This window comes from Phlebotomus papatasi, chromosome 2, assembly GCF_024763615.1.
Source record: "Phlebotomus papatasi isolate M1 chromosome 2, Ppap_2.1, whole genome shotgun sequence".
Taxonomy (NCBI): Eukaryota; Metazoa; Arthropoda; class Insecta; order Diptera; family Psychodidae; genus Phlebotomus; species Phlebotomus papatasi.
The window spans coordinates 65,266,858-65,288,471 of record NC_077223.1 but is presented as its reverse complement, the minus strand read 5'-3'; the positions used below and the strand labels follow the sequence as shown (position 1 = coordinate 65,288,471).

Here is a 21,614-nt window from a genome sequence, read left to right as displayed (position 1 = left end):
TATTACAGAAAAACGTGTTTTTAGGGAAAGGGGAGGGGTGGGGGAAAAACGAAGGTTATATTTAGATTCCCCAGGTCAACTTATGGGGGGGTCATCCGAAGACCCCAAGTCGCTATCTTCAACCCTCTGGCTCCTACAGCCAAAAATGTGAATTTTGTCCCCCAAACACCCCCCCTGTAACGGGTGACACAACAAATTGCAAGGTTTCTTACTATCACCATCGTATTTGTCGTGCCCAAATTAGGTAATATGCAAAGTTTCATAAAGAAATTCGTCCGAAGGTCCGAGACCTTCCCTTGTGAGAGAAATCCGAAAAAGTTAAATTAACATTCCGGAAATGTTAATTTTACCCTGCAGTATTGATCCGAAATCGGTGTAAATAATACCCTTTTTAGGTGTATTAGGGGTTAAAGTTATCCTTTTTTCATGTTAATTTTACCCTTTTTACCCTTAAAAAGGTGTAAAATTAACATTAAAAAATGTTGATATATTTTTACACCTAAAAAGTGTTAATGTTATGAGGAAAAAATGTTAATCGCACCCTCTTTTTTTTTCTCAGTGTAGGAATTTTGGCGTTCGGGATTTTGGCCCTTTCAGGATTTTCACCCATTCAAAATTTCGGCTATTAGGATTTCGACCCATTTGGTATTTGGACTTTCGGGAGTGGCTGAGACCCATTCGTTATGCCAAGGCGACAAAAATAAATATGTATTTTATAACACTTAAGAGCAACTACTTAAGAAGTACTTAGTCCAAGGTTCTTATTTAAAAACTAAATGAAAAGTAATTTTATTATTTCTAACACAAACTACTTTTGTAAGCCCCAGACTTGCCGACTGCCAAACCCGTCGGGTATTTGACCGTTTGACATCTTTAGATGTCACCTTTTCATCCGTGGAGATGGCCTACCCCTGTGTGTTACGATGGGATAACATCATGGCATGACCAATTAGCATTGAACAGACTGGGCCATTGCTCTTTTAATCGATTTTCAAAGAAGCAATGGAAAAGTGATATGACACCTTCATTTTTTTCGATTAGATAACTCACTGAGAACAGCGCCATCTAGTGTATGTAAAATGTCCAAGGCGGGAAATATTTTCAGTTGTTCAAAACAATGGAATTCACTTTATTCACATGTATTTTATATTAAACTTTAATTTCACTGAGCCTAGACTCATTTTAAATGTATTTCAAAAGTTTTCACAAGAGTTTTATGAGTAAAATTTTCTTTGTTTTGATTTTTCCTGGCATCAGCTGATTTCGATGGTGGTCGATGAAATTTCGAACAGTGAATTCAAATAGAGAATGTTAACGGACTATGTAATATGAAAGTGTCAAGAAAAAGCAATTGACCGGGCAATTGCTTTTTGCTTTTTGTTCAAGGTATTTAAATTTGGCTAATTTTACTAAAATATCATTTTCTTTTTACAGAATATTGTCTCAGAGAACGGAAAAAGATCAAATTGATGCAAAAATTGGTTTGATGCCTCAATTTTTTGAATATTTTTTCCACGTGTAAAAAAGCAACGAAGGAGTAAAAAGCAATGACCATGTAAAAAAGCCCAGTCTGTTCGATGTGATTAAGTTCTGAATAAGTACTTAACAGTGTTAGTTAGAAGTTAATTTTAATATGAATTTGAAAAATCCTATAGTGAGAGCATAATGATTTCGTGCAGTGGAATCTTTTCTACATATTTATTTATAAAGACAAAATTTTGCAATTTGTTCTTGAAAAAAAAACCTAAATATGAAACAGATTAAAGTTTTTAAATTTAAATAGTTTTTCTATCAGTGTTTTTTCCTATTTTTTTTTAAATTAATTTTAAACATTTTAAAGACTAAGGCACTAATAATGATTACCACTGAGGTTGAACTCTCTTGAGTGCAAAAACCAATTAAAAACCATATTGTTTGAATGCCCTACCCACCTGATTTATGACTGAAACAAAGATCCTGTAATACCTGCTCAAAAGCTCCTGGAAGCAATTAAAAAGCTCTGCACTTTATCACTCTATCTGATGTATTTTATCTGCTCTAGAGAATTCAAAGGGAAAAAAAATTCATTTCACCAATTTCCATTTTTATTCTTCATCTTTAATATGAAAGTATATCTGGTTTTTCTTTTCATTTCAATATACATGGAACGTGTATGAAATGATGTGTTGACTGAAGCGAAACATTTTCGTTCATTCTGAAATTATGTAATTCATATTGATTTTCTCAGAAAATGCCTTTTCTTTATGAATCTGCAGAAAGATTTCTCCAAACATTCAGTGAAGTATATATTTCGTTCGATGAGGAAATTGATGGGAGTAATTTGTAGGAGGAAATTCTGTACAATTTGCAAATTAATTGTTTTGTGATTGGAAACGATTGACAAATTTGGGTACTGTTTTCGGAGATAATGAATTCTAGACAAAATTAATTGTTTTGGTAAAATTTATTAATCCTTATTTGAGAAATACAATAATATACATAATTTTTTTGGACAAGGAATAAGAGATTAAATTGGTATATTGCATATTTAATCTTGAATGGAAAGATGAGGAGAACAATGAACCACAACCGAAATATTTTTATGCAATATTCTAATGTGATTTTGTTTCTTTTTTTTTTAAATGATAATTAAGGTAAAAGGAGTATTTGGGGAAAACAGGGGATGATAAGGGTTAAATTTAGAGATAGAAATACTGATACATTTCGTTTTGATTAATTCTTTTCCTCCCAATATTAATCATTTCTAAATTGTTCTTGAGAAGAGTTCATACAATTTCTTAAATTTAATTTATTTTTTATAACTTTAGATGAAAAAGAATGAAGGATAATGTGACGTGATTGATGCTAATGAGAAATGATGAAGGATATGCGGGCACGAGTTGGTTTTTTTATGCGTAGGAGCATGGTAGGGAAAAAATGAAGAGCTTTTTTTTATTGCTCATTTGCAACTGTTAAGACTGTCGTAACATTCACCATTGGAGTCTAGTACTTCGAATTCCTCAAATTCCATTTCATCGTACTTTTTCTTTTGCTTCAATTTAACATCATTTGTGACGTAGTTCTTCTCATCAAATTTATTCAGTGTACCCCATTTCACCATTTTATGCTGGGTTGGGGATTGCTGGAGATTTCCCAGTGATTGTGTAGGTTGTGCGGAATTTAATTCTTGAGGTTGATTCTGGGCATCAACACTGTCTTTTTTGTTGGTGTCGTAGAGGATGTGATCGGAAAATCTTCGCATGACAACTTGCCCATTGGATTGGGATGTTGAATCATTGTCAATTGAATGGGATTTCTGCTGGCGATAGGTTATCTTGGCCTTGCTGAATTCACTGGGTGTACCCTTGATGTCCCGAAAAGTCTGCTCATTGCGTCCATTGACTAAATTTTCGAGAGATTGAGAAGCTTTTTTGGCATGATTCTCCTTGTCTTTTGTTGGCTTTGGTGTTGGATGACTTTTCTGGGTGCTGCTACTACTCATGGTAAAAGCTAAATCCACATTCTTATTGCGACAGACTTTTGTGGTCTTTGTCGTTTCTCTAGATGGTGTAGCTGACTGTGTTGTATGCTGGTTACTTGAGATGGAAGCTGAAGGACTACAGAAGCTTATGTGATTATTCACGGTGACTTGAGTGATGAGTTCAACAGGTCCAAGACGATGGTCACCCGTTTTGCCACCCTCTGTCAATTGATTGTTGATGGTCATTGTTGTAGCTTCACTTGGGGCTATGATTTTTCCATCGTCACTGCCAATTTTTTCAATGCACTTAGATTCAATTATTCGTGGTACGGGCTTTTGGTGAATGGCTCCTGTTTCTAGACGTTCAACTATCGTCCTCACAGACTGCTCACCCTCAGCAATGTCCGATGATTCTTCACCATTCTCCTGCAATCGTTCTTGATCCATCGATAACTTCGCTTTTGGTGGATTTGAATTGAGTTTTCCGGTACCCACTAATTCAAGGCGACTACTACAGCTGTTTGACTTTACCAGTTTGAATTTAACACCTGACGATAGAAAAAAGGAGAAATATTAAGTACCACATTTAAAATTGTCCTAACAAAAAGAAACACTAAGGAGTCAATCCTTGAGAAAAGAAACGAATATAGAATTCTATAAAAAAATGCAATAAAAACAATTATTCTTCAATTGTTAATTATAAAAAGTTTAGAACAAATTTATATAGAAATTTCACAATTAATGCGCATTTATGTTTAATAATTTGGATTTATAGTTGGCAAGAGAATCTTGAATTAATGCCACTCTACTATATATTGTACAGTGTAACACAGAGTATGTTCTAATAACTTTCGGCTAGCATGAGATAATATGAATTAAATGGCACGAAAATACTGAATTTGACGATAAGAGTAGCAAAACTTCATAACTTCATTGAAATATGCATTTTGCAAACATTTAATGAGGCAGGGTACAACGGACAAACACACAAGTGTGGGGTGGTTTGGATTACCCCACAGTCACATATATGATGTCACATTCGGAGAATCCCCATCGCCGTCTGTTGTCTCCAGGAGTCCATCAAGCCTAATAAAAAGTGAAGCTATTTTTCATTTTTCCTTGTAAAAAATTTGCAGATATTGTACCGCGACTTAAACAAATTTGCTCCTAGTTCTTGTTTTATTTCGGCGAACATTATGAAATATGTATTTTTAGATAGTTTTTAATGCACGATTTCGAAATATATCAGACTGATTAGTCAATTCTCTTTAGGAAAAAACTTGCCAATAGTCTTCAGTGTGTCTATGCAAAAAACGTATGGAAAAATGAAATGTCAACAGGCCCCTGGTTGTCTCTCGAGCGCCCTACGTCGCTTCTCAAACGATTGAGAGATTTCCATGTCTTTCATCCTTGGTCACCACCAGGAGGAAGGTCTTTCCTTAGTTCGACAAAATCTGATGAAAGGATCTCCTTCCACAGATTAAGTCTAGTCTCCTCCGGAAATTGGTCAAGTGGTTTGACAGAGTGTAAAAAGCTCCTGCGAGACTTCAACCTTGTTCTTGGTTTTTTGTGACCATAGAGAAGATGCTTCGGTTCAGACAGAACCTTGGATATCTCTCTTCTGGAGATGATTTGACTCCTCACCCGTTGTGGAGCAATTCCTGCTAAGGGGTAGAGTTTGTCCACCGGAGTACTTTTTAGGCATCCTGTTATAATACGGGCGGTATCGTGATTTTTGCAAGAAAATATGGTAAAATAAAATTCGCGGTATGCTTGACGTAATTAAGTTTTGGCTACTCTGTAGGTTTTCAATCACCATGGTTTATGATTTTTTTCTCGTAAACCAGAATTAAACTGGTTCACATGATTATCTCAAAACATATTAAAATTTTATAAACTGGGTTATTTTAATAAAAGTTTCATTGTCCAATCCAGGTGCTTATGAATTTAATTTTCTACTTTGTAAATTCTGCAGTAATTTCGGAAATAGGTAGACAGCACAACAAATAAATATCGGTTCTGCTCATTTACTCAAATTATATAAAGTGGTATATAGTAAAATTGAGAACTCTCCAAAAAGTTCAATAAAGTATAGGTAGTTTATAAAAAAAACCAGTGATAAGCCTAGATCAACTTATAGAGGTGCGATTCCTTTATTGCAAATTTGGATTGTGGCAAACTCGAACGATATTTATAAATAAATAATGCAAATTGCGTTTAATAATTCTTAAACTGTATGTAACTTATTATCGTTATTAATGAGGAAAATCGGATGAGAAATGCATAAAAGTGTCTGAAAATATTTAAAGTCGATTATCTCGGAAACTATGAGAGATAGAGCCTCTGTCAGCGACTCGCGAGAAACCGCGAAAATATTCATTGCTCACAAATATCCGCGGAAAATTCGCGGTCCACGAATATCCGCGAAAACATACGCGATATCTCATTCCAAACCAGAGATATTGCGTACTAGGGACTGCCGGACAGCCGACCGAACCCGAAATTGCCGGCTTATGATTTTCGGTATCAGGGATGTTCAAAACATATAGGGTAAGTGTGCCAAATTTCGGCATAATTGCATGCAAGCGCCAAAGTCTTAAGTTTGAAATGTAATATTTTTAATAAAAATTGATTTTTTTATTACTTCTTTTTAAGGAGTGTTGCTTAGAACCTTGTAGACAGTTTATCGTCTTTATTTACTCCAAAATTATTCTTAATACATTTTAAAATGAATAAAAATGTAGACATAGCTTTGGTGCTCTATTTCGGCCACCTTCATTCTCATAGTTTCTTGCCCTTCAGGAATTCTTCCAATGTCTTTTTCACGTCATGTCGTTTGTCGAAGCTACATTTTTTGTTATTCTTTTTCATTGTATAATCTCTAGAGTATGTAAAAACTAAAAATTCATGGAAATTCGAGGAACAAAAAAGGTGGCTGAAATTGCAAGCTGGCCGGAATTTAACACACTTACCCTACCCTTTAAATTTCGGTACGATCTGAGCATTTTGAGAAAGTCGAAAGGTTACAATAGGTGTGATTAGAAGGAATCACACCTAATTCGTATGGTAAATGGCATTTCTGCTGTCATTTGAAGCAGTAACAGGGCATTCAATAAATCCGTAGGATGACACAGACACGCCACTACCAAAAAAATCTCGAATGTATCTCGAATCAGTTATCTATAAAATGACTTTTGTTAAAATTTGACAGCAATCAGACCATTTTGGTTTTCAAGTTACAGCTGTCAAAATTAACTAACCAAGGTGTTTTTTTTTTAATGGAAAATTCGGAGTTCCCTGTCTATGTGTGATTTCTTTATAAAATCACATCTATTTGATCAAACACTATTATTTAAATAAGAAAACTATTTAGATTTGACTTTCGGAGTTGCGTTCTGGTACTACAAGCAAAATTGGCGCTGAGTAGGGTAAAGTGGTACAAGTTGGACAGTGGTACAAGTTGGACAATGGTACAATTTAGACAAGGCTTTTTGTCTTGATAAATGTAGTACTTCATTTTTATTTGTATATTTTTAATGCTTTAGTTTTATAATTTGGTTCCTTGTGCTTAAAAACAAATTTTGTACTGTATTTATCAAGAAAAAACCCATGTCCAACTTCTACCGATGAATTGTCCAACTTGTAACACTAATTCCAAATTATATCACTTTACCCTAATCTAGATATCAAACAGGTGTCAATCTTTCAGAAAACGTGAAAAAATTAAAGATATTTGAACAACCCCAGAGTAAAATAAAAGGAGTTAGCTAAAATCACAAAGATATCATATACTGTTTGTTAATCATCCTAATGATATTTTGGGTTTGAAGAAGCTCTTCGGACGACAGCTGTCGTATTTGGCCAATAGAGCAAAACCGAAAAACCAATAATGAAGCAATATTGTGCGAACTTAGGTTTGAATTGGTCCTACAACTGAATGGCCTGTGACGCAATATCTGACCCAATATATTACGGGACAGATATTGGAAAATATTTGGGGAAAAAAATTTCGAAATATTGTCGAAAGTGATGTCGACAGATTATTCCCCATTTTCGACAATCTGCCCCGTGTGTGTCCAGTTTTCGTCCATTTCTAGTCCTCAGTTTTCGACGTTTTGTCCAATTTTTGACCAGAAATGTTTATTGAGTTATCAATTTTTAGCAAAGCAAGTTTAAGGGACTATATTTTACCAAAATTTTTTATTTATGAAGTATGGACAAAAATGACGTACAGATGTTTGTTGGTTTTACGACCCCTGGGTTTCCGTTTCCCTCCTTAAGTGGAGATTCTAAATGTGTGCCTTTGTTTTTCTTTTATTGTAATATCTAGCATACAAGTTTATTAATTAGAAATTTACCTAACGTGATCGATATTCATGAATTTTCAGAAACCAATTAAACATTGACGGTTAGTATGATTCTGACTTTAAAATATGTATACATATGTGTAATATAGGTTATTTATGTTGTTCTATAAGAGTCAATCTATAAATTTTTTATAAGGATTAAACTTACAGTGATGATTAAAGATTTTGGTGAATTTTGGGAATATGTAATTTTGTTGTCTTTAAGCTGCTTTAAGTTGTCACCACACTGATGGTAAATTCATCAAAATGGGTCATCAAATCTGCATTTTGCTGTACGTTATCTATATTCGTATATAGAAAGGAATTTTGTAAAAGATTTTGAATATTTGTATAAATGTCGTATATGCCAAAGTATTCTAATGATGCAATGCATTTTGTGTAATTGTAATTATAATGTAAAAATATTGGTAAATTTGATGACTCATTTTGAAGGGATTAAGGGTTATAAGATACGATCTTTGACTAAATTCTTTGTGTTTATGTACATATTTGTAAGCTACTTATATTGAACGTCTTTCCATACACAGGCATTGTGACTTATGACTTGTGACCCTCTTAAGATGTCATGTATGTAGTGTCTTTAAATTGTCTTATAGAGGAGCTTTATTGTATATGTTCCCCTATAATAAAGCTTCCCTTTCCTAATATGTCATTGGTTTATAATCTCCCATCTTTCACATCTCTAATGGTCTGCGGACAAAGCAAGGGTTGTTCCTTTAATTGATTAATTGACTCTCTTGTGGGAAGACTCACCGAGATAATTGTTGTCGGATCTTTGAAATTTGGCTGTTAGCTCTTCCGTCTGGGGACAATTATGTGGTTGACATGCACCACATTTAATTTGTGTTCCTCGAATTTCCTGCATAATAGCCTTAGTCATTGGACTGATGTTTGACTTCTTGTCCACAACTCGTCCTCCGTAGTATGTGACAGATGAGCCGCGTTCGCGGATCTTCTCAAGAACATCCTGCAGAATAGGAGATGAGAGAATGTGGAAAGATATTTAAGTTATGATTCTGTTACTATTTACAAATTGGTTGAGAAAGAAAAGAAGCTTAAGTTTATAAGAGATACTTGATAACTTTATACCTGACTTACGTAGTGTGTATCACAAAGTTCATCATCGCAGAGGTTCTCTTCGCTGGAATAGTGGATCACTTTGTGACCATCGGTAGTGAAGAGGGTGTCGGTGTGGTCGGTGGTGGCTGTACATTCACACGGTGAGCTGAGATCGCCACTGGAGATGCCACTTGAAAGACTAGCAGAGTCCCATTTCCTAATGGTGCCAGAACCATCGTCGTATGATGTGTCAATAGCTAAATACCTCAGAGTTTTCTTCCTCAGACAATCTGTGTGCTTTGCACCAATTGCAGCCGAGGGTGTTGCCTTGTGACCACCATTTGGATGATCCTTACGCATACGCAATGTACCCTCAAAGAGCTTTCGTACATTTCTGACCGTGTCGGGAGTTGGCAATTCCTCATCAATCAATTCCTTGTTTACCCTAACTGGGTGATAAAAGAAATGTCTCTTGAGTCCATTTTTACCCTTTTCATTTGCCTTGCCCGCACCTCCTGTTATCCGACATGCCGGACGATGATGTTTCACTGGTTTATCACTGATTTTCTCAATTTTCGTACGTACGGGCTCAATAATCACCACATTATTGTTCGCCAGCAATTCCTGCAGATTAAACTGAATAATTACACAACAATCGCGCTGTTATAACACACTTTGGCAATAGTAGCAACAAACTCCTCTATTTAAAATTGGCAACAACAGCTCTCCAATTGGTATTTCACATATTTTGGTTTCATTGTTTTTGGGGTGCGTATTATCCTTTGTGCTATTTACAGAAACAAAGCAAATAGATAATTCAGGATGATTCAAAAGGGGAAGATATATCTGAAAATAGATCTAATAGTACTCCTCTGAGGTTAAAGCTAAAAAGGATGTCAAGTTTCCATGATAAAGTAATAGAGAATCGGTCGAATCGGAACCGTAGGGCATAGATTTTAGTATAAAGAAACTATTTGTGTTAATTTTTTTTTAAAGATATAAATAAATAAATTAAATGTGCAGTGTGCACTTAAATTGATTAAGAAAATTCCATTTATAAGACATCTCAAGGTTTTCCCAAAATTGTGTAAAAGCAATACAATTTCAGATGAAAATTAATTATAAATTCATTGTTGATTCATTACTAATTTATAAATACTTCATATTATTTGGAGAATTCATAGACCTTTTCAACGAATCTTTATGCCCTAGACACACTTACGATTTAAGCCGAGAGACGACTTAGTGGAAAATGATGGAAATGAAGTCTAACCATTATTTCGAATATAAATTACCCTAAGCCGTCTCTCGCCTAATCCTCAGGTCTGTCAAGGGGCTTACTTTCCGTAATTGGTTAAGGGATACCCTTCTTAGAGCTGTTTGAAGTTTGACCTTGAAACCCGTTAAAAGGGATAATTCAAGGTCATTTTTGTGTATTTAAAAAATTGCCTGCTTGAAATCAGGAAGAATCATACGATATGTCTCGAGATTTCCCAAAAAGTTATAAAATTACCTTTTATAAGGCTCTGGTTCACTTACAAAAACTGCTACAATGAATAAATTAGCATTTCGAAGTATCAAACTTTAACTTTTCAAAATTTTCATGACTTTATATAATTTTCACCATTTGAATTTTACAGTATTTTTTATTAGCTCTATAAAAAGATGTCGGAAATAATTTGCATGCTTTATATATTGCCCCCTTATGGTGTATCGTTTCACGCTAATTTAGCCAGTTTGGAGCTTGATAAATTAATTGTAAAGGTTTTAACTGAGGTCAATGAAATTTGAATTAAAATTAAAATGTTGTGTGAAATGCCAAATAGGAGAATATAAGCTGTATGTTGTGCATTTACCTGAAAACTATAATCTTGAAGATATTGCATCAATCCGTCAAATTGTGCCTCACGACGTGACTGTGTTAGGAGATTCTTCTGAAAAGTGTCCGATTTCATGACTTTATATCGTACATGATCAAAATCATTGTCAGCACTTTTGGCCTTAACTACGGCCGTTTGTGTCTTGCCGTCCAGCTCAATGATTTCTACAGTGGGACAGAAACTCTTCTCCCCATTGAATTTGCCCGAATTGAATACCTTCTTATCACCAACATCACCCTCAATCGTCTTTACAATGTTCTCAACTGACGTCAGTTGAGGCACTTCATTAGAATTGTGATTTTCATCTTTGGTTCGTGTGTCACTGTCGGGTAGTGTATCTTCCCCATCACTGGATGTCGCCAATTTGGACCAATAGCAACGAATTGAGTCGACTTTGTCGTGAAATTCCTGTTGAATTTCATCGGGATTGGGTTCAGGGGGTGGAGGTGGTGGTGGATCCACTTTAGGTGGCTGCAGATTGAAAGACACCGTTGGTTTTGTTTTCTTGGTTGATTCCACAATATGCAGAATCTGCGGACGAGGCATTTCCACTTGGCGCTTTCCGTTGAGTACTTTTGACTTTAGACAATCCTCCTTGACACTCTGACAACTCTTATCATTCAATGACTTCACCTCATCAACTACTTTTATGGGACGTGCATTGAAAACTTCCTCCTCTGACTGTTCTGATATATTGTCTTGTGTTTTGCAATCAACTTCTTCCTCGGCACAGGGGGTGGTCTCTTCAGGGAGTTCCTTAAGTGGTGATGGTGGATTGGGATGTGGAGTGAAATTACAGCAATTTCCACCTTCGTCCTTTGTCTCCCCACTTGTGTCTGTTATGAAAATTTTTATCTCGGAATTTCGCTCTTCGATACTGCCCTTGAGGACTTCACTGTCTCGTAAACTGTTGGAGCGTTTAACACTATTTCGACTGAGTAATCGTTCTTCGGCTTCCTGTAGATGCAATTTATCTACTTCGTCAACAATCACCTTCTTCCCACCAATGTTCACAGCATAAGCTGTTTGCTGACTTAGCCCTATTGAACACTCCTGATCCGATGCTGCTGAAAAGGTATCCAATGAATTTTGCTGGTTTTCACCGTCTAAGCCTAATTGACTGAGGTATTCAGTGGTAGAATCCGAATCTTCAATTTGCTTTATTGGGGTTTCAACTTCAATACTAGGTGCTTCTCTCGGTTGTTCTTCAATTGAAATTGGATTGAGTACTACAACTTCGCAGTTTTCACGTTGACGGAGTCGTTTGTGTGCCCTTCCGAAATGCGATATTGAGTCGTAAATAGTCTTTTCTTCTTCAATATCACACGACAGCCTCAATTTAGCATCAATTCGCTCAGATGCACGAAGACACTTTCCAATATTGATATCCGGTAAACTGCAATAGTGGTTCTCAACGAGTTTACCCTGAATATCCCTGTTAGCTTTGTTGTCGTTCAGAAGACGATTTGTTGTAAGCAATGTTAACCTTTCGAGTGTACCACGATTGGAGATATCAGAGAATGTTGTCAGGTTCGTAACAGAATTTTTAGGTTCGATACCAACAATTTTAGGTTTTGACTTGTTCACTTGACTGTAGAGTGTGTCCAAGTCATCAGCTATTCGTGGATCAACGTATTGACTCCTACTCAGAACTTCATCATAATCATCTACTGTAATGTGAATTGTACCATCTCCTGAAGATATGGTTACCTCTGGAAGGGGATCACATAAACTCTCATTAATCACTGTTTGCCTATCACTAGTTTCTGATGATAAATAGATGGAATCGTAAGATACTACACTCTTGAGATCGTCTCGGAATTTTGTAGTGTCACTATTGAGTTCAATAATGAGTTTTGATCTCTCCTCTGGAACTGATTCGTTTTGGAATTCTTCTCCTTGTTCACGTTCGTTTGCTTTAAGCCACTTAAGGGTGTTATTTTGTGATGCAATTTTTTGATCTTCAGTTTGAAGGATTTCGTCCAAGAGTTGAATTTCTGGTAGGTTACTCTTGTCTCCAATTTCCACAGGACAGTGTTCGACACTATCGGAATTTGAAGTTGTTGTATCGGCAAGTATTCTTGGTTCTGAACAGTGAATATCAATTTCAGCCTCGAGAAGCTTGCCCTCTAATTGATCTCGATTGAGTTCGAGGGATGCTTGATGGGAAGAATTTTTAAAGTAGCTTGAATCTAAACTATCTAAATCACTCTTCTCATTCTGCCATGTACTTGATGTGGGCTGTGTTGATGTGTCCAGACGCTTTAGATTTGCATAAAATTCATCAGATTCCTGGGATGTATGTGTTCTTGCACTTGCCGCGTCGTCTTCGTCCTTTTTTGCCTTATACCTGTTGAAAATTAGACATTTGGCATAAAGTTACTGGCAAGATAAATGGATTTGATTTTTTTACCTCTCTTGAAAGAAATTCCTATCCACAAGTTTGGCTCGTGGTATTAATTGTGAACGTCTCGTTCGTACGCCACTTATTTGCAAATCATTGAATGTTTCCTCCCTGATTACAGCTAAACTTCGTGTTCGTCTCAGACTGCACGCCTCAACGCCGCCAGAATTGAAAAGCGGATCTACGTGATCGTAAATTGAATCACCTTTCCTTGCTGCAAAATTCCACCCAGTGACCAATTTGATTTTATATTAAATTTCCTTTCTGTATTTTATTGTTTATTGAACCATACCTTTGTGATTGACAGCATAGAAATCCTCGTAATCACGACCAGTATCTACGCGTGTGTACAAATCGTAAAAACCGCCGTTGTAGTCACGGGAACGACCACTACTTGTGGACAAATCGATGCTAGAGAATGATCTCTGCCTCCACCCGGATCCTCTGCCTGGTCCACTAAAACTATGAGGTTCTCGCAATCTGACTCGATCCACGTAATTAAAGTGCCCCTCTCCGATTCTAAAGTAAAGAATATAAGAACAAAAAGCTTCATCAGATAGCGCCATTTACCTTATCTCAAGTTTGTTTAATTTATTTCCTCCGTGGAGTATACACAAAATTCGTTCAGTGCAGAATGTAATCTCTGTCTCTGTTTGCATTCAGAGAGAATAACATATTCTGGGTTAGAGGGAAGTAGGATACCTTTGAATTGGGGCTTCTGTAAAATAGAACTTTATTCTTCTCATTTTAAATGAAATTGAGCATTAACATAATGTAATTCAGCTCCACAATTTCTTTTTATCATGGTAAGGTCTAGTTCGATTTAAAAATTGAAGAAAATGCCCTTTTTCAAAAGTATTTCAATTCAAAATTGCTCAATTTTTGCCCCATTCCATGAAAGAGTTTGTTTTGGAATAATGTTTGCTTATACGAAACATCTGATACTAAAATATTTTGGTTCATTGAGTAATAAACCGTTGATGTTAAAAAATTAATAGCCAGTCAGAACTAAATTTAACATTCTAAATACTTAAAAATTCAGTGACAGTCTGAAAATATTCAACACGTGATTTAAATGCTATACAGTATACACTAAAAGTGGTCTTTCGCATTATTTGTTTATACGTAACACACTATGAAAAGTTTTACAAGCATTGTGGTTAGTTATTTTAGCACGAGCACTATGGCTGTGAGACTTGTGTATTGAGTTCAAGTTGTGTATAATATTTTGTGTATGGTCAAATTTATGAATAGGTTGAGTGTAAATTGTGAAAATTTTTGTTCATCAATATTAGCGACTGCACTGGGAATTGATCACGGAATCTTTACTTATGAAGGTCGAACACTTTTTATTTGTGTTATCAATCGCCAAATTGCATAATTGCTATTTTTTAATTAACGTAATTTTTCATATTACACAATTTTGCAAAACTACGACTGATGAAGTTTTCAAGAAATTAAGAAATGTTTTTAGAATAAATTCTGAAGGTTGGAATTGTGAGAACTATTAGGATTTTACAACTTTTATAGTAGTATAATGAGTACTGCACTCAAATTTTGACCGTTTTGCCTGAAAAGGCGAATTACACATTTTTTTTTACACAAACAGAAACTGTATAACATCATACCAGTAACATATTATAAATATGCTAGTAATTTTTCGATTTCTAACCGCAATGCTTGTAATATTACACGACAAGTTTATATTTACCTACACAATTTTTTTACTGTGTAAAATAATTAAAGTTGTGTTAATTGGTCCAACTTCAAAGAAAATAGTTTTTTCAATATTCAAAGTGAAAATAATTTTAAACTTGAAAAATTTTCAAAATTCATAAAGTTTATTTCTGAATTCTGAAGGCAACTTATTAATATTTCTGGATTTCATATTTATTTAATTTAATTTTTTACTGCCATATCTTGTGGATGTGGGTCTTGTATTTCTTGGTCTTCGAATTGAGGTTAATAACTACGATTACTGTGTTATCACACTTGCACATTAAAATTTTAATATGATTCACATTAATTGTCGCTGGTGAGAGTCCAAATGTATAATTTGTGTGTTTGAATCATTTTATATTCAAAATTTGATCCATTTGTTGATGAAAAGGTAGACTTGGCCCGCAAAATTTTATATAAATTGATTTATAGCATTAATGCGAAAAATTAAAGCGATTTTCTCTTTAATTTTTTAATGTGAAAAATATTTATGCTTTAGGTAAATTTAAACTCATTTTTGCAGGCCAAGTCCACTTCTTTATCAATAAATAGTAAAACCCCAAATATTAAGTGACTCAAAGACACAAATAACATATTTGGACGCTCACAAGCGACAATTAATGTGAATCACATTAAAATTTTAATGTTCAAGTGTGATAACGCCGTTAGTACTACAAAATTTTAAAATTTGAAGAAATTTGAATTATACGAGTTTTATTATCTTATTTAATTCTTGTATTAAATAATGACCTCAATTCTGAGATCAAGATCAAGAAAATTTCAAGATTTTGTTATTCTGAAATCGAAAAATCAAAATCAAGGTGTCAAATCTGTCAAATGTCTTAGAATCTTCAAATTTAAGACATAAACTGTGTGAATTTCGGGATTTTCAATTCGGGAACCAATATTTTAGGATTTAAAGACATCAAATTTCTAGTTTTCTTGAAATACATTTAAAGGAGCTTTCAGAGGTGCTTGGAATTTTCAAGATACTAACAACTTGCAGAGTTTCACATAGAATTTACTCTAAATGAATAATAATTTTGTAATTGAGTGTTCAAAAAGGATAATAGTATTAAAATTACGGCATTTGATCCTCCAATTTAAACGAAATAGTGCATATTCTAAGACCTACACAGTAAAAAATCATGTAAAAAAAATAACGTGTAATTTCCAAATTACCACTAAAAAAATTGTAAATTTTGATTTTTACCACTATTAAAATGGTAAATTTTGTGTAAAAAATAATTTGTGTAAAAATTTTCAGCGTGTAATTGAAACATGTAATTTTTACCACTATTCAAGTGGAACAGTGTCACTTAAATAGTGGTAAATATCCTGCAGCGTGTAAAATTTGGTGCGTGTACTCAAAAACGTGTAAAATCGCCATCATAGTTTGACAGCTGCTGGAAGCATCCACCTCGGTGAGTATTTTCTTTAGTTTTTTTAGTTTTATAGCCTCTAATTTTGCGAAAAAGACCAAATCCCTCAAGAAAAAAGTGGAATACTACTGCTAGTGTGTATTTTTTAATGTTTTATGTGAGTGATTGTAAAAAAATCCAGTGTTGAAATTTACGTGGTGTCACTTTGAGTTGCATTCTATCTGCGCATATTTTGCCTCGGAATCTTGTCCAAAGGGCAGTGGTGGCCCCCACAATAACCACCCCTTGTGATCATCAGTCCTTCAGTCCAATCTTTAAGAAATACAGTGTGAAAATCTGCATATATTTGAACGGGTATTAAACTTGTTAAAACATGTCATAATTCCACATTCTATTCCCGGAATAGACGATTTCCCTCAGTGTTTCTACCTCGTGGGGCCCCCTGTGCTCTTAAAGAGTCTTAAATCCATCGCTCAGTGATCCTCCCAAGGTCGAGTGAAAGTTTGATTGAAAAACTGATTGTTTTTTTTTCTAATTTACAGATCTGTCACCAAAATCACATCCTTCTTCTAAATCAACGAGGCAATTTGATGCTGGACGTGGAGGAATCTCTGGCGGCAATGCAATAAAAAACTTCAAAAAATGTGAAAAAATTGCGAATAAATAAAATTACACGCTAGAAATTACATGTTTTTTAAGTTTACACGTTCCTTTTTACACAAATTTAGAAATTACATTCTGCAAATTACACACGAAAAACATTACATGCTGGAAATTACACGCAAAAAGAAATTACACGCTGAAGATTACACGTTTTAAAAAATACACTTTTCCCAAAATTACCACTATAATAGAGATGTCAAAAATTACCTACTATTATAGTGGTACTTATTTTTTACTGTGTATGTAAAAAGATACAATACTCTTAGAGCCCCTGCAAAAGAATGACGTTTCGTATAACGATTTCACTGATCAATAAATTTTCTTTACACTTTCTATATTGATGATTATTTCGCTTCATACGTATTTAGTACGGTTTTATGCTAATTTTGTAGCGACATATCAACATATTCTGCAGGGAAGTTGAGATGCTTTTCAAGAAATTACGTCTCGTTATGTGTGGAAAATCTTGAAATATTGGTTCTTAGCTGAGGCATTTTAAGTTCTACAAAATTATCGCGTCGGTATATAAAATCTTGATCTTGGAAATATTTGACAACTTGAAATTTTGGTTATAACTTCTCATTTATAACTTCTTATAGCGTGCCCAAGTAGACGATTTTTCCATTTAAATACTGATGTGAAAATTTTTGTATCGGGGTGTACTGTTTGCGGTGAAAATGAGGCGTACGTAGGTGGACAAATTTTGTACATAGCTGAGCCAACCGGAACAGACTTGTAAAAGTACCACTAAATTTTTATTTTCCTGTGGAGGAAAATCCAAGGATTTCCAGGAATTTTATAAGGTAAGGAGCCTGATAAGTAAGGGATTTTCTTGACATAGTGGTTTAATTGATTCGGCTCGTGTGGTATTCGGTAAAAAATCTTGAAAAAAAAATCTTGACTTAATTTGCTGTACGAAGCTACAAAGTATTCCCCTATACTTTTGTATTTAGAAACTGAGAATCTCAACTTAAAATCCTTTTCTGAAGAAAAGAAAACTAGCCCTTTATCAACTCTATTAGAAACTCCCTGCCCTACTTTCTTCCGATGAAATACTCTGGACTTGTACAGTGATTTATTGATTCAATAAAGCTCAAGATCACGGTAATTGGCGATGTGAGAAAAGGTGGTAGAAAAAAAGTAAGAGAAATTACATGAAATGCTCAGTTGCATTCTAAATTAATTTACCGGATAGGAATTTAGTCATGTGGGGAGAAAAATGTTGAGCGCGGGAGATAGAAAATTTATGTTAAAGATATTGATTTTTAATGCATTCAAGTGATTCCTCTCGTGCCTATCGTCTTATAATTTGCTTCAATAAACTTTAAATATTTGCATCATTTTTACCATGTATCTACGCTTTTACTTCAAATGTAGTCTTTTTCTCATCTCGCAAAAAAGTTTGTACCTGTGAGGATTTTATGCAAAAGCAAAATGATACATTCTTCAAAGGTAAATAAATAGCTTTGGAATAAATTGTTGCAAATATTTGTAACATTTTTCTTTAGAAAAATATTTTATTAGAGATAAATATCTTATTTGCAGTAATTTTATTGGTCGCACTCAATTTATAAATCGGATCCAATGGCATCAATGTAGGGACTTTTTTTATGGATTTAAAGCAGAAATTAAGTCTCAAGAATATTACATGCAAAAGCTTGGAGTTTGATTCACAAAAAGCGTGCTTCACGGTCAATGATTGCATATCCAATAGAAATCACGAAAAAGATCTTTTGTAGTAAAATAGCATAAAAGTGGATACTATATAAAATATGTTGCAATATTTTAAATATTCTATTGTCTGTCGCCACTTTTGTCAGGAGGAGACACACACATCACATGGCTTAAATAATGTAATTTTCACTGTTCTTTTCTCTACGTTTTTTCTTAACATCTTTCCACATGAAACAGTGTCAATTGGGTAAAATGGAAAATTTCTAGAGTGTCATGGAGAGTATCTGGGTCTTTTTCATCATCTTATTTATCATCACTACAAATCACTTGAGCAAATATGATGATATGATAAATTATATTTCTTAAGTGAAAATTTACCGTCAGACGATATATTTGTGTTGATACTTAAGGAGTTTCACAAACTTGTTAATTTTTCGTGCTGAACTGCGTGACAATCTATTTAGAATTTTTTTTTTGCAAGAATGTTAAAAGGGTGGAATGAGATTGAGCATCCGTTTTGGGGAGTGATTGATGATCTTACGGATTATAGCTAAAATGTTTGGAAAGCCAAAAGTATTGTAAACAGTATCACAAGTTCAGGAAGTACATAACATCTAATATCCTTTATGGATAACTGAACACAACTGAATGAATGATTTCAATTATTCGGCAGAGTTGTAGTAATTATCACAAACCCAAATGAAGATTAAGCACAGCGGTAAATCTCTTGATTAGACAATCACAACAATCACAAATTGTTTTCTTAGTAATTTACTTCACGTCACTAGCAATTTTTGTTTTCAATCTCAAGATAGAATCATTTCTCCAATGTTTGTCACGTGATACTGGAGAAGAATAACCGCAAAGTCATCTTAGAACATTCTAAAAATACAATTTGATATAGCCTTACATAATAATTCTCCACAACAACGATTAATGTTCAGTTGGAGGTTATTTTTCTTATTGCAAAAAAAAACTATATAATTATACTTAGAAGAAAAAATCAACGTGTTTCACAATCAACAAGTGAAATATTCACAGAAAACAAATTATTTACTTTTTTGGATAATTTCTCTATTATACCTTTTTTAACGTTATTAAAACTTGCACAAAAATTCTCATTAAATTGACACAAAATATTCGTTGGGCGATTGATAAAATGTTACTAATCACAAATATTGGGCTTTTCGTGTGGAAAAATCAGTGCGGGAAAATTTTTATTAATCCATTCCCGTTGGCTGCCAAACCGCGACTAACCGCATGCGCCACTGACTTAATTGATGGGAGGGGAATTTCATTCTCGTCGCATGCAACATGTAAAAAGATTTTTTTTTCTCCATGGCTCTTTTTTTATTTTGTTTCTTAAATAGTTGTTGAGTTGGTTGACTGTGGGATGATGATTTTCTGTGTAAAATTCACGCCAATGATCATTTATGAGAAACAAAAAGGTCTATAATAGTGTTATTACACATTTGCAAACAGTTCATGCCAAATGCCAATGATTTCCTCAGTTGAGGAAAGCACAAGAGTGGAGATTCATTGACATAGAACTCGTTATAGCATTACAAAACTCACTGACTTAGGGATTTGGAAAGTATAGAAAAAAGGGGTGGCAAACGTCCCAGCTTTGCGGAATGCTCGAACTCGTGACTTTAAAGCTATGCCTCAAAAGTACTTTCCCATCATATACCGGTGCACAACCGATATATTGAACATACTGAATCACTCAAAAAATCGCCTAAATAGTTTAGGAGTAATATCATTAAATTTCGGATAAGAATTAGTTATCCGTTATAAACCGGTTCATTGCCGATTCAGAATTGATTGGAACCATTTCAGTTTCATTGGAACTTTCAAGACCTTTCCAAAGAGCCTAAATATGATACCATTCGATTGAGAAATATACTATCTATTGCCTTTTTAACTTTTGACCTTGAAAAACTGTTATTACACTGAGAAAAAAAGGGGATGCGATTAACTTTTTTTTCCTCTTAACTTTAACACTTTAGGTGTAAAAATATATCAACATTTTTTTAATGTTAATTTTACACCTTTTTAAGTGTAAAATTAACATGAAAAAGGTTAACTTTAACCCATAATACACCAAAAAGCATAATATTTACACCGATTTCGGATCAATAGTGCAGGGTAAAATTAACATTTCCGGAATGTCATTTTAAGTTTTTCGGATTTCTCTCAGTAGGAGTGATTCAACGGTATATTCGTATTAGGCTGAAATAATCGCCTGGACAACTCCTAAAACATATCCAAAAATGAAAAAAAAATCGCACGAAACGTTTTCGAACATTACAAAACAAAAAAATATGGTTTGCGGCGGAGGGGTGAGGGGTCTCCCAAAAGTTCCAAGTCTCTATCTCTAACCGTTTGGTCTCTAGGAGTGGGAACGGCTGGACACACAGACCTGCAGACGGACAAACAGCCGTTAAAAAACTCTAAACTTCACATTTTCAAAATTTTACTAATTACGATCCCTTGGGGGGTAAGGAGTCGAAAAATATATATAAATCAAAATGAAGGGACTATACTACTCTCTCTATGGAGTTCGTGCAGTAAAGTTTAGAAAACCTGGAAAATTTTTGAAAATTCGATTTCGCTTTCGAGTATCCCGAAAACTAAGGAAATAGTTAAAGATTTTTTTAAATTGATCTTTTAAAGTAGCACTACAATATCAATCTAAAATAAACGAAAACGACAAAACAGATTTCGATATAATCTTGAAACCCGTATTTTTGCACATTTTTCAAAATATATAAAAAAGCAAAAGTTTCCGAAAGTTCGGTTGTTCATTTTCAGCATCAAAGATGGTCTAAAAATGTACCAACAAGGCTGATTACGATAGGTGTGATTTATTGTTATATTTTCAAATTCTGAGATTGTGAATTCAAAAATTCGTCGCTTCTGCTATTTACTGGCTTAGTTCCTGAGAGAAATGGAATCAAATGTTCCATTTCAATAATATGATCTTTATTGTTTTGTTCGCAAGGA

General features: G+C 34.3%; 2 protein-coding genes across 4 annotated transcripts in view; one reads left to right on the top strand and one right to left on the bottom strand.

Annotated features, from left to right (window-relative positions):
• The window catches only part of LOC129803897 (calcium uniporter protein, mitochondrial), a 178,787-nt gene that overhangs the window by 56,926 nt on the left and 100,247 nt on the right, over positions 1-21,614 (top strand). The gene's annotated exons all lie outside the window — the stretch shown is intronic.
• On the bottom strand, positions 2,432-19,847 carry LOC129803874 (protein javelin). Of its 3 annotated transcripts, none has more exons than XM_055850701.1 (7): positions 19,692-19,847; positions 13,463-13,689; positions 13,180-13,384; positions 10,743-13,116; positions 8,917-9,522; positions 8,581-8,794; positions 2,432-4,008 (listed from the first exon to the last, which is right to left on the bottom strand). In XM_055850701.1, the coding sequence occupies exons 4-7, from the start codon at positions 11,310-11,312 to the stop codon at positions 2,939-2,941; spliced, it is 2,460 nt and encodes an 819-aa protein (XP_055706676.1). In that variant the 5' UTR covers positions 11,313-13,116; positions 13,180-13,384; positions 13,463-13,689; positions 19,692-19,847; the 3' UTR covers positions 2,432-2,938. The 3 variants fall into 3 exon arrangements, with proteins under 3 accessions (XP_055706676.1, XP_055706675.1, XP_055706674.1); XM_055850700.1 differs by lacking the exon at positions 19,692-19,847 and having other exon boundaries at positions 8,917-9,335; positions 9,399-9,522; positions 13,463-13,685; XM_055850699.1 differs by lacking the exon at positions 19,692-19,847 and having other exon boundaries at positions 8,926-9,522; positions 13,463-13,685.

Excerpts from the sequence above, each read along its gene's own strand:
- LOC129803874 (XM_055850701.1), bottom strand. The coding sequence starts at position 11,312 with ATGCCTCGTCCGCAGATTCTGCATATTGTGGAATCAACCAAGAAAACA. Across the intron at positions 8,795-8,916 it reads ATACACACTACGTAAGTCAG|GATGTTCTTGAGAAGATCCG; the intron begins GTATAAAGTTAT and ends CCTATTCTGCAG. Across the intron at positions 4,009-8,580 it reads ATCCGACAACAATTATCTCG|GTGTTAAATTCAAACTGGTA; the intron begins GTGAGTCTTCCC and ends TTCTATCGTCAG.